Here is a 12616-nt window from a genome sequence, read left to right on the forward strand (position 1 = left end):
CTAGACTGTGTGTCACCAAAAAAAGTCACATGTATGTTCTTCCTGGATGAAAAATCAGCAGGTTGAAGGGGTCACGGCTGCTTTCAATGGGATGAACCACATCCGATAAGGAACCTAAAAGAGCGCACGCCCCATAGCGTAAAACGGTACAACCCTTTAATTATAATGGAGGGGGAGGGAAACGAGTGCACTCACAAGGGAAGGGATTTTTAAAAGCAGTGTGAAATTTTACCAGCCAGCAATCCCATCAGTGTTGACCCTCAGTCCTGGCAATCCCCTATAAGATGTTTAGAGCAGGTCCGTTGGACTCGATCTGGTAAAAGCCCCGATAGAAAGGAGAGTTCTTGATGTTGGGGAGATTCAAAATCTCGCGGCCAAAAGTACACAAAGCAGAACTTGACCTCCTCAAACTGCTTGCGTGATGACGTAGTGCCGTCGTCCTAACGTTTTCTTCACACAAGATGGCGACGTCAGGATTATGAACAGACGTTCTCAAAGCTTTTAATAGCCTGTCTGTGCCTAGCAACTGCAGTGTCAAGTCATAGTAGTGTGATAAACCATTAAAATGCAAAATTTTCAGCAATAATCTAGAACACCCACAACAACTAACACTTAATACAAAACATAGTGCAAGATACCCCTAATGCACTGGACTACCAGGAATAGGCTAGCAGCTCTAAAATAGCTACTGTATTATACTTCTATAATAATAATAAAAAAAAATACATAAAACATTGTGAATAATAGAACACAAAGGGAAACATAATTAGCATAACACTAGCTAACTATGCAAATGAGTTCTTAAACATGATGGTACAAAAAAAAAAGCTCACTCCATATGTGTGTATATATGTGTGTGAGGTTCTAGTGATATACAGGCATACCCCGGTTTAAGGACACTCACTTTAAGTACACTCACGAGTAAGGACATAATCGCCCAATAGACAAACGGCATCTCACGCATGCGCCTGTCAGCACGTCCTGAACAGCAATACCGGCTCCCTACCTGTACCGAAGCTGTGCGCAAGCGGGGAGACTATAGAGCCTGTTTCAAACGCGTTATTTACATCAGTTATGCACGTATATGATGATTGCAGTGCAGTACATGCATCGATAAGTGGAAAAAAGGCAGTGCTTCACTTTAAGTACATTTTCGCTTTACATACATGCTCCTATCCCATTGCGTACATTAATGCGGGGTATGCCTGTATATCACTAGCACCTCACCTAGGTGCCACTAGCCCGACCCCAAGGGCGTTGCAGGTTCTCCTTATGTCTGTGTTGTCACTTGATATATAATTGTCTCTGTCCCTATATTTTATGCATTAGTCCATAGGACCCCATTAAAGGTGTTTTAATCAATATCATATTCTCATTGGCAGTCTTATCTACAGATTTGGAGATGCACTCACCAGTGGTCACACACACCCACCATCATGTCTCCACACAGATTATACTTGCTCCTATGCTTTAACTCTATCAACTAGCAAATCTCCCCCTTAGGAGTGACCCTCTGGCTCTGGTTACCCTTGTTAACTTATTTTTAAATACAATGAGCAGGATAGGGGGAGGGGACAAGATACCAAAGATTTAAACTCTGCTTTTGGGGAGGATAATTTGTCTAGGACTTTTTGCCGCCTGCTGTTTCACTGTCAAGGTAAGATCCTAACCGTACCCTCTTACTCATACCCTGTAATTGTACCCTTTACCCTAAAAAGCTTAATAATCTTAACCCATTATCCTAACCATACCCCATTACCCTAAAACTCCTAATCACTTTCCTTGTGGGCGAAACGCACGGCAGCTGACTGTTCTCGGCTGTGGTGTAGTGGCAGCAGCAAATGGTCCCATTCCAAGTAGGTCGTCTGCTTTTAAGGCTAGAGCAGCAAGACAAGAATAAATTAACAGTATTCCCCTCTTGGTTATGTTGTGTAAAACATTTCAATGCGAAAAAAATTAAACATATGTTAGCGCAATGCAATTGCACGCATCTCCTTTAAAACTATCCACTCATGGAATATTATTGTACACATTTTTCGGCTTGATGCCAGATTATTGATCTATTGCAGGATTTAAAGATGGGAACTCTGATTTGGGCTCTCAGACAAGGGGACGTGGAGGGCGTGGTGCATTTGGTGCAAAGCGTGAGTGAGCTTTTTGTGTTCTGCTCTACACAATTTAAATATATTTTAGTTTTTTAATGAAAATTTATTTGAATAATGCAGGTGATGAAAATGGAGGAAAACCACAAGAATCTGGCGGAATGTTTAGCTCTAGAAGAGGAGGATTTCTTAAGTCTGGTGAGGCATCATGTGTTGTGTGTTGGTTTTTTTATTTTAATTATAATGATTTGTAGTTACCTAGTGACGTAGCACGCATGTCATGGGCAAATATTTGTTTTCTAGGGGATCGTCCTGTTTGTCAGCCATGCGGCGCAGCCATACATGTAATCACTGTTGAAGCAATCTCATGGTTGCAAATGAAAGTAAAACATATCTTGTATTTCATATATGTTTTTTTTTTTTTTGTTTTGTTTTCACAATACAGTAACATCTCTTTAAACATTGACTTACGTATCACAAGACTGTTGTTCAACGCAGCATTTGTGGATTTTTAACATAAATTAAAATACAGCATTTCTAGAACAAAGCGAGTACCATATCGATTTTGTAATCCAATCATGCGAGTCGTGCTTATGTACCTATGAAATAGGTAGATCTTGAGAAGTGGTAGAGAGAGAAAGAAGAGGGGAAGACAAAGAGGGGGGGGGGGTGGATGGGGGGGTTCGAGGTCTGTCTACTTGGGGTTCCTAAGTTTATGGAAGGAGTGTTTCCTTTCAGTATTGTGGTTGTTTTAGTCTAGGGAACAGGGTTCCCATATCTTATCAAATTTGTCAAGGGTGTGGTTTAATTGGGCTGATAGTTTTTCCATTAGTTTAACGTAGTTAACTCTTAATGACTGTACGTCTAGATGGGGGGTGTATGTTTTTCCATGCGGCTGCTATGGCGCATCGAGCCGCCGTTAATATAAATGATATAAGTTTGCTTACTGGGGATTGAAGTTCCTCTATTGGTTTTGCTAACAGGAATGTCAGCGGGTCTATAGGCACTCTCCGTTCCGTGCTCTCGAATCAGGCCTTGTACCGTGGTCCAGAATATCTGAATTCGTGGGCAGTTCCACCAGATATGGACCATGTCCCCTCTCATACCACATCCTCTCCAGCAGAGATCTGGAGTTCCTGGGAGGATCTGGTTCAGTCTACTCGGGGTAGATACCATTGGAACAAAATTTTGTATATGTTTTCTTTTGTGACTGTGCAAATTGATGTTTTAGCTGCCGATTCCCAGATATCCCTCCAGTCTTCCCTATCTATGTCTATGTTTAGGTCTTCAGCTCATTTCCGCATATAATTGTGAGGTTGGGGAGTTGCATGAGATGCTATCCCCATGTATATCTCCGAGATCAAACCTCCTCTGTAAAGGCCTTCCATACATAATTTCTCAAAGTTCGTTAAGGTAGTAAATTTGTTTTTCTGAGACACCGTTTGGAGAAAGTGTCGGATCTGTAAATAGCTAAAGATTGGGAGGTTCTGTCGGTGGGGTTTTTGCTTTAACTCCTGATAGGAGAGGATCTCTCCTTCTTTAATGAGGGCTTTTGCTGCCAGTATGTCCATATTTCTGAGTTGTTCCACATATTTGGGGTAACACCCCAGCGGGAACACAGGATTATGGACTATTGGGATCAGGCTTGAGGGGTGGTTGGAGAGGTCCTATCTTTTTTTGCTTTTGGACCAAATGTCCCATGTGCACCTCATCGCCCCAAGTTTAAATCTTCCCGCGGGGCTCTACCCCCTCCCCGGAGCTCCATAGCTCCACCGCTAGGGTGGAAGGGCCCACATAGGAGTACTCGATCCCCAGCCAACCGCAAGTTGTTGGTTCACAGTTCCACATTACTGCTTGTTTTAGCTGGGCAGCATGGTAGTATTTGATGATATCTGGTACCCCCATACCCCCTCCCGATCTCAGTGCTAGCATTACCGATCTTGCAACCCGCGGTCTTTTGTGCTTCCAGATAAATTGAAAGATTCTATTTTGAATATTTTTGAGCTCCCTGATTGGAACTTTTATTGGGAGAGTTTGGAAGAAGTATAACAGCATGGGCAAGATATTCATGTTTTTGTTTTTTAACTTCCACTTGGAAACAAAATACACGTAGCCTAATGTCTTCAAGAATCCATGTAAATTGAACATACAAAAAACTGTTGGTCTGATTAGTGTTGGGGAGTCCTTTCTTTGGTTCTCTTTTGAACCAATAATATAAAGTGATATCCAGATTGTCTGTATGCTGAAGTAGTTGAACATTATTGCTTCATCTGAACTTTTATTTTTCTTCCAGGTGGTGGTGATGATGGTTCTAGCAGAAGGGACTTTGGAGGAAAGGGTAAAATAGTGACGGGCTACTTTTTTTTTTTTTTGTTTTTTTGTTGTGACATGGCGTGGTCCAGAGGCCTGGAAAGAGAGAAAGGAAGGAAAATGGTGTGGGGAGGGGTTGAGGGGGGGGGGGGGGGGTTTGAAGGCATAGGGGGAGGGAGGGCGTTCCTCCCTTCTTTTGGCCGGCGGACCTTATTCGTCCCGTCCTCCAGCCTCATCGCATGAATATAACTTAGCCGCATATATTTTGGTTTAGGTTAATGGGTTTGCCAGGGCTCGTATATTTTATAGAAACTTTCCGTCGAGCGTTTAAGGAAGGCCGTAAGTTTTTCTATTATCAAGACCTTATTTAGTCTTTTATATACATTTTTGTTTTGTGGGGGGCGATACTTTCTTCCATGATGATGACGCAACTGAGCATCTAGCTGCTGTAAGAATGAAGGAGATTAATTTCCATATTGGGCGATCAATTTCCTCTATTGGTCTGACCAATAGGTAGGTCAGTGGATCAATGGTGATTGTGAGGTCTGTGACCTCTTTTATTAAATCTTGTACTGTAAGCCAGAATTTTGGAATCTCTGGACATAGCCACCAGATATGGGCCTTGTCCCCTCGTTGTCCACAGCCTCTCCAGCATAAGTCAGAGGGTAGATTTGTTTGTCTTACTGGGGTAAGATACCAGTGGTACATTATTTTATATATATTTTCCTTCACTGTGGTACATATGGAAGTTCCTGAGGCCGAGTCCCATATTTCTTCCCTGTCCTCTCTGTCAATAAGTGTTCAATTCCGCTGCCCATTTGAGCATATAATCATGTGCGTGTTTCGCTGGATTCTCCATTCCAGCATATATTTTTGTTATTAGGCCTTTTTGATGTGCACCCATTTGGCACAGCTTTTCGAATTTTGTGAGAGGGGGAAATTTCAACGTTGGATATTTTTTGTAAAAAGTGCCGAATTTGGAGAAATTTGAATGTATCTAGCTCGGGTGTTTTGAATTTTGTGCGTATCTCTTGGAAGCTCAGGAACTTTCCATCGCTCAACAGGTCCGCGGCCGCTCTGATCCCCATTGATTTGAATTGGTCGAATTGTTTAGTTTCGCATCCAGGGGGATATTTGGGGTTGTTGAATATTGGGGTGAGTTGTGAACTGGTGGAGGACAGCTGGAATTTAGTTTTAGCTTTCAGCCATACTTTCCAGGTGTGTCTCATCGCACCCAGTTCAAATGTAGGCGCCATGTCAGCCCCTTTATCCCCACACCAAAGGTAAGCTGGTAGAGAAGGCGTTCTGGAATACTGAGTTTCAAATGCTAGCCAACAGAGCTGGTCTGTGTCCAAATTCCATATAACCACCTGTCTTAATTGGGCTGCTTAATAATATTTTGAGACGTCTGGGACTCCCAAGCCTCCCCCCACCCTTGGCGACAAGAGAACTGATTTTTGTGCTCTGTTTTTTGCCCTGCCAGATAAAAGGAAATGTTTTGTTTTGAATATTTTTCAATTCAGAACCAGGGATCCGGACCGGGAGCATCTGGAAGAAATATAATAACCTGGGGAGTATATTCATTTTAACTGAGATCATTCTCCCGATCCATGAGATCTGGTATCCTTCCCACTTATCCAGATCTTTTTTAATTTTTCCAAACAGGGTTGGATAGTTGTTTTGGTAAAGAGAATGGTAGTTCCTTTTTGATACATTTACTCCCAGATATTTGATGTATGAAGGGCTCATCTATAATTGAAGTTTAGTTTCAATAATTGTATCTCTGGTTCTGATAGGTTCAGATTTAGGGCTTCTGATTTATCATTATTAATTTTGTGTGACGGGCTACTTTTTTTCCCCCCAAACATTTTTATTAGGCATTGATACATCACATTACAAACATTTCAGAATGATCATGATCTAATACCATAGTAGTAATTTTTAACTTTTGGTTGACAGAGGGAGGGCGGAGAGGGGAGAGGACACAGACTGGCAACCCGGAAGTGTGGTTGACCACCAGGGTCGCACAGTAATCCCTAGGAATAGACTATCGAAAAAGAAAAGAAAGAGGAAAATCAGGGGGGGGGGGGGGGGGAGGAGAGAGGGAGGGGAGGTAGGAGAAGGTAGGGCACCCCTCCCCCACCTGGCGACGCCTCCCCGCGTCGATTCGGCGATCCTTCGTGGCTGCCTTTGAGACAAGAATGTAGGCAATGCTATCAATGGATCAGCCAAGGTTCCCATATAGTATAGAACCTCTTTGTCGACTGATTGAGGAATGCTGTCAGTTTTTCCATTAACATTACCTCGTTGAGTCTCTTTTTTACCGATTGCTCCGTGGGGGGGATAACTTCTTCCAAGAGGACGCAACTGAGCATCTTGCCGCTGTTAATATGAAGGAGATTAATTTCCATACTGGGCGGTCGATTTCCTCTTTCGGCCTACCCAGTATGTAGGTCAGTGGATCTATAGGGATTGTGACCTCTTTTATTAGGTTTTGAATTGTGAGCCAATATTTCTGAATTTCTGGACATAGCCACCATATATGGGCCATGTCCCCTTTTTGTCCACAGCCTCTCCAACAAAGATCAGAAGCCAGAGGGTAGATTTGTTTCAATCTCACTGGTGTGAGGTACCAGTGGAACAATATCTTATATATATTTTCCTTAGCTGTGGTACATACAGAGGTTCCTGATGCCCAGTCCCATATTTCTTCCCAATCCTCCCTGTCTGTTTCTGTATTTAATTCTGCTTCCACTTGAGCATGTAATCATGTGAGGCAGGGTTCGCTGGTTTCTCTAATTCGGCGTAAATGTGAGATATAAGGCCTTTTTGGTGTGTCTCCTCCCGACACAACTTTTCAAATTTTGTGAGAGGTGGGAATTCTTACGTGGGGGACAATTTTTGTATAAAGTGTCGAATTTGGAGGAATTTGAATGTATCTAATTCTGGTGCATCAAATTTGTTGTGTAACTCTTGGAAGCTCAGGAACCTCTTGTCACTTAACAGATCGGCCACCGCTCTGATCCCCTTGTTTTTAAATTGATCAAATTGCTTTGTCTCACAACCGGGTGGGAACTCTGGGTTATTATGCAGTGGGGTGAGTTGTGAGCCGGGACTCGAAAGCTGAAATTTGGTTTTGGTCGTTTGCCATATGCTCCATGTATGTCCCATCGCTCCTAATTTGAATTTGCCGACCACCCTATCGCCTCTGTCCGACGCCCATAGGCACGCTTGCAAAGAGGGTGCTTAGGCATACTGAGACTCAATCTCGAGCCAGCAAAGCTGGTCCGGGTCCGAATTCCACTCAACAGCTTGTTTATGTTGAGCTGCGAGATAGTATCTCAGCATGTCTGGCACACCCATACCCCCTCTCGCCTTAGGCGACATTAATACTGATCTTGCGACCCTGGGTCTTTTTCCTTGCCAGATACATTTGAATATTCTATTTTGGATATCTTTCAATTCTGACTCAGGAACCGTGACGGGCTACTTTTTAAGAAAATAAAAAATAAATTCATACAAGTGTCTCACCCCTCAAACAAATGTTGCCCAGAATACGCAGCTTGTAGTCCTATGGTCTAGTAATATAGCATCTGATTTTGTCTTGAGTTCGATTGCTTCTGTCCCTAGAATAAGCTCAATGTAGTTCACGCTAATCATTTATTAGGGGCCACATTTTTCTGTATGGTATTTAAACAAGCTTTTGCATGGTTTGTGCAGTGTAATGACATGGATAATTCCATCAATTGGTTAATGCAACAACTTTGCTTGCACCCACATCTATCTTTTTTTTATCTTCGGGGGGGGGGGACGCTGAGGCGGTCAAACTTTTGAGTGGGCGGGTGGAGATTTGTGTCCGTGTGTGAAAGCTTCAAATGTGTTTTCCTCTAACTACTTACATCGTTCTGATTTGGTGAGGGGGTAAATGTCGTGCTTAACGTTTAGAGGTAAAAGCTGTTGGGAACAGTAGTTACGATGCTTCAGATTTAAATACCATTTATTTTGGTGTTGCAGGTTTAAACAATGGGAACTCTGATTTTGACTCGCAGTCAAGAGGAGAAGGCAGAGGAGGGCGAGGTGCATTTGGTGCAAAAAGTGAGCGTTTATATTTGGTACTCCACAAAATAGAAAACCTGTTTAGATACACTCATTTTTATCTTTTTTTAATTTTTTTTTAATTTCTTGCACCTACAGTATTGTGCTAAAGTATTTGACCAACATTGTGTCGACTGTTTTTCAGGTGATGACAAAAGTTTTGGCAGCAGGGACTTTGGTGGAAAAGGTCAGTGACTTGCTAAGCATTGGGTTTAAAAAAAACAATTTTTTTTTGGTACCCTTAAAAATTATCTAAATTCTCACAAACCTCTAACTTGTCATAAGGGTTGCCCAAAACACATACGGCATATATTGCTATGTTGTCTTGTAATGTAGCATTCTATTCTGTCTAAGGCCTCGTTTATAGTGCATGGATGCGCGAGATTGCGTGACGTCACACGCGCGAAACATACACGAGAGGCGACAGGTAGGCATGGCGGCGCCCATGATGTCACGTGAGCGGTTCACCCGCGTTGGCTGAACCTCTCACATGACGCGGCCATTGCCCGGCAAGATTAAATTAAGAGGTCTGTTTAAAATTTGCTCGCTTGGTCATCTGTCCAGTCACACGTTCAGTTGAAAACATTACTTTGTTTTGGTGTCGCATGCGCCGGCATTATAATCACGGCTTTATGTGGTGCAGTTGAGCTTCTAGGGGACAGACGCCAAATAGTTGATGCTTGCCATATATTATCTGCTCACATGTTTGCATGGTATTAAAACAAACTTTTGCATGCTTTCTGAGGCAGTAGAATACTCAACTCGCTGTATTTACCACAATTAAACATATCTGTTGCATATAATCAGTATGTTGTTTTTTGCTTAATGTGAATATTCAAATTCTAAGACTTTCATAGATATTCATGCGTTCTTTTTTTATGAGCTTTAAATTTTGGGGGAAGGACACTGCGTATAAATTGTATGTTTATTTACATCCAAATCTAACTATTTATCACCTGGAAAAAAAATTGTTTTGGCAGAAGGAACTTTGGAGGTTAAGGTCCGATTGTGACATGCAACTTTAAAAAAAATTTTATCTGTGATTTATTAACTTGAAGCTGCACCATATTACCCAGTGTTCCCCCAGACATTTAAACAGCGGTCCAATGGGACGGACCAGTCATGGGACTCGAATGTTTTGGATGCTTTTTATTTTTCCCCCACCCTTCAATAAACTTTAAAAAAAAAAAATTTTTTTTTTTTTTTTTTTGAATGACACATTTTAGGGGTGTAGGTACAGAAAGATAAACCGAGGTGTTGGGGAATCTTTGACAAGGATTCGGAGCAGCAACATCAATCTTATTTAGTACATTGTTGTCAGTTACAATTTCTTGCATATACATTGTCAAATTGTCATAACATCCATTATCAAATGGTTGGTATAGGTCTACCTCATGGTACCCAAGTTGCAGTAAAATTTATACATTGTATCACATAATGTATTCCTCCCCCCCCCCCCCTCCCATTTGCATAATTGCCCACATGTTATTTAATATTGAGGTGCCTTCTGGCGCAACTTTTTTTTTGTTTTAGTAGGCTGCTATTCTACATCTTGTGGACGAAAATAAATGTGGGATGAGTTTAGCTTGGAATTTGGATATTACTGGGATAGGGCATCCGGTGCAAGTTGTAGTTTGGGCATTCTGTTTAATACTGTAGATTTTTAGTCCAATGATCTTTTCTTTCCCTACATTCCCACCAGATATGCAGCATAGACCCTGTGTCTCTGCTTCTTCTGACGCAGAGCGGGGGAGTATGTTGGGTACATTTTATTTGGTCATTCTGGTGTATACTACCAACGAAAGTCATTTTATAGCGGTTTTTGTTAATGTGCTCAAAGATACCTTTATAAATTACCCAATCCTCCCATTCCAGGACGTCCCCGAGCTCCTCCTCCCATTTGTCTCCTTTATTAATTTGTTGTCCTGTGCTCTTGATAAGGCTTAATGCAGTAATGATATCCAACCTTTTGTATATGGGTCTGTTGCATATGTGCGCAAAACTGGTGTTTAGAGACTCTTTGTTTTCCTCTGAAATAGGAGGAGAAAAATGTCTCATCTGAAGTTGTCTGTTTTCTCTATTTGGAGCTTTGTACTTCATTTCTATTTCTTCAAATGTTCGGGTGTTGTTGAAAAACAGTAAACCCCCTCCCCACCCCCACCAAGAAAAATCATGTGCTTGCAAACTTTGTTTGATGGCCGGATTCCCAAACAAAGGAGTTCCTGTTTGTCTCCCTAGTTGTTTTTCTATTTAAACGTGTCACCCACAATCTGACAGTGATTCTGTACTGGAGGCGTCTTAACAATTAATGGACTTTCTTCAGCACTGATCCACAACAGGGACTTGAATTGCTGAGGTTTTATTTATTCGCCCTCAATCTCTATCCTTTTTGTTTTTTTTTTCTCTGGTACATACCATAGTGTAAATAGACCTGTTCTGACAGCTCTGTAATATGCTAGCTAGTCCCCCCTCACTGGTTGGTCTATACAACGTGTATTTTTTAAATTCTGGACCTTTTTTGTGCCAAATTCTGATTAACTTTTTATTTATTTATTTATTGTAGGTTCTCCCGTTTTTTTTGATTTATTGAAATGGTCAGGTATCTAAACAGATACGGTAATCTAGGGAGCAAAATAATTTTCCCAACCATTACATTGGATATTTTGCCCATTTAACTAGATTGTCTCGTAGGTGTTTCAGCAATACTGAGTAATTAGACTTAGACATTAATTCTATTGATTTGCTTAGTTTAATTCCCAAGTATGGTTGTAACTGTTTTTGCCAGGCGAGGTTAAAATTAATGGAAACTGGTTTTGTACTGGATGCGGTATGTTAATTTAAGGCTTCAGATTTAGTTATTGACCGTTAAATCCAGATACTGCACCACATTTGTCTAATAGATTGAAGAGATTGGGCAATGGGGAAATGGTTTGTTTAGGGTTACAAGGATGTCAACGGCAAAAAGGCTTATTTTATATTCTTTGTCTCAAATCTTGTAATCTAATATAGATGTGTTCATTCTTATTGCATTGGCGTATGGTTTGATGCAGAGGAAGCATTTTTTTCTGTCTGTCTGTCTCTGTCTGGTGATACTATTATCACCCTGTTTCCTTATCTATGCTTTATGCTTTCCTTATATGCACCGTCCATATCTTATACTATCATTGAACCTACGGAGGTGAGCGATGTTAGGTCACATTGTTGTGGTCTTTATATATGGCATCTATTGCCTTCATGAATTTACCTTTTAAGCCAAATGTTACTAAGGTTAGTTTTAGGTAACTCCCCAGAGATCCTCAATTACTGCACACAGGGCTTGGTGATTAAATGGGCTCAAATGCCAAATGTGCAAAAGGTTCAATCAACCTAATTACAGGTAAGTAACTGTAAAGCAATTGCTTTATAGCACTCATCTGTGGATTAACCATTTAAGTGCCGTACCTCTCACATACAGTTCTATTGGTAACTCACCTGACTGCTAGCAGTGCAACTACACCAGTTATTTTCATATTTTAATTGGTTTTATCCGTTTAGAGTAAGTGTCCTATGTTGTATGTTTTGAATATTAATAAAAGATTTGTTATTTTGCCATTTTGGCGTTTTAGTGGTAATTGTCCGCCCACAGTGATGGGCGCAGTTACTTACCTGTAATTAGGTTGATTGAACCTTTTGCACATTTGGCATTTGAGCCCATTTAATCACCAAGCCCTGTGTGCAGTAATTGAGGATCTCTGGGGAGGACTCTATACCTCCTCTATTTGTTTTTGTATGTGTTTACCCTATCCTCTTTGCACCGGCTGGTAATAGAGTACTATCATACTCTGAATATCTGTAACTATTATCTGGGTGAGTGGTAGACCACAAGTTGTGTTTACATAGTTTTAGGTAACGCCAGGCGACCCTGTCAATTTCCTTTTCTGCATCAAGTGCAAGTATCATTAGGGGGTTCTGTTTTGTATTGGCGTGTATTACATTGACAGCTCTGCAAAATATTGTCTTGTGCCTGTCGACCTTGAATGAACTTCATATGATCTGGCATCAGTACAATCAAGAGAAGAGAAATTGGAACGGGCGCTTCTATATAGATATAAGCGTGTTTGGGGTGAATC

The 12616-nt window shown here is 41.3% G+C and overlaps 1 protein-coding gene across 13 annotated transcripts in view; it reads left to right on the plus strand.

Annotated features, from left to right (window-relative positions):
• DDX4 (DEAD-box helicase 4) overlaps positions 1–12616 on the plus strand; it is a 126167-nt gene that overhangs the window by 84235 nt on the left and 29316 nt on the right. For 10 of the 13 annotated variants that reach the window (XM_075589213.1, XM_075589208.1, XM_075589216.1 and 7 more), the window contains 5 exons: positions 2070–2144; positions 2226–2300; positions 4396–4440; positions 8427–8507; positions 8653–8694. In XM_075589213.1, the coding sequence (XP_075445328.1) occupies positions 2070–2144; positions 2226–2300; positions 4396–4440; positions 8427–8507; positions 8653–8694 (318 nt within the window). The remainder of the gene's footprint in view (positions 1–2069; positions 2145–2225; positions 2301–4395; positions 4441–8426; positions 8508–8652; positions 8695–12616) is intronic. The other 3 variants (XM_075589217.1, XM_075589222.1, XM_075589212.1) reach the window with 2 other exon arrangements.

Source organism: Ascaphus truei, chromosome 1 (genome assembly GCF_040206685.1).
Source record: "Ascaphus truei isolate aAscTru1 chromosome 1, aAscTru1.hap1, whole genome shotgun sequence".
NCBI lineage: Eukaryota > Metazoa > Chordata > Amphibia > Anura > Ascaphidae > Ascaphus > Ascaphus truei.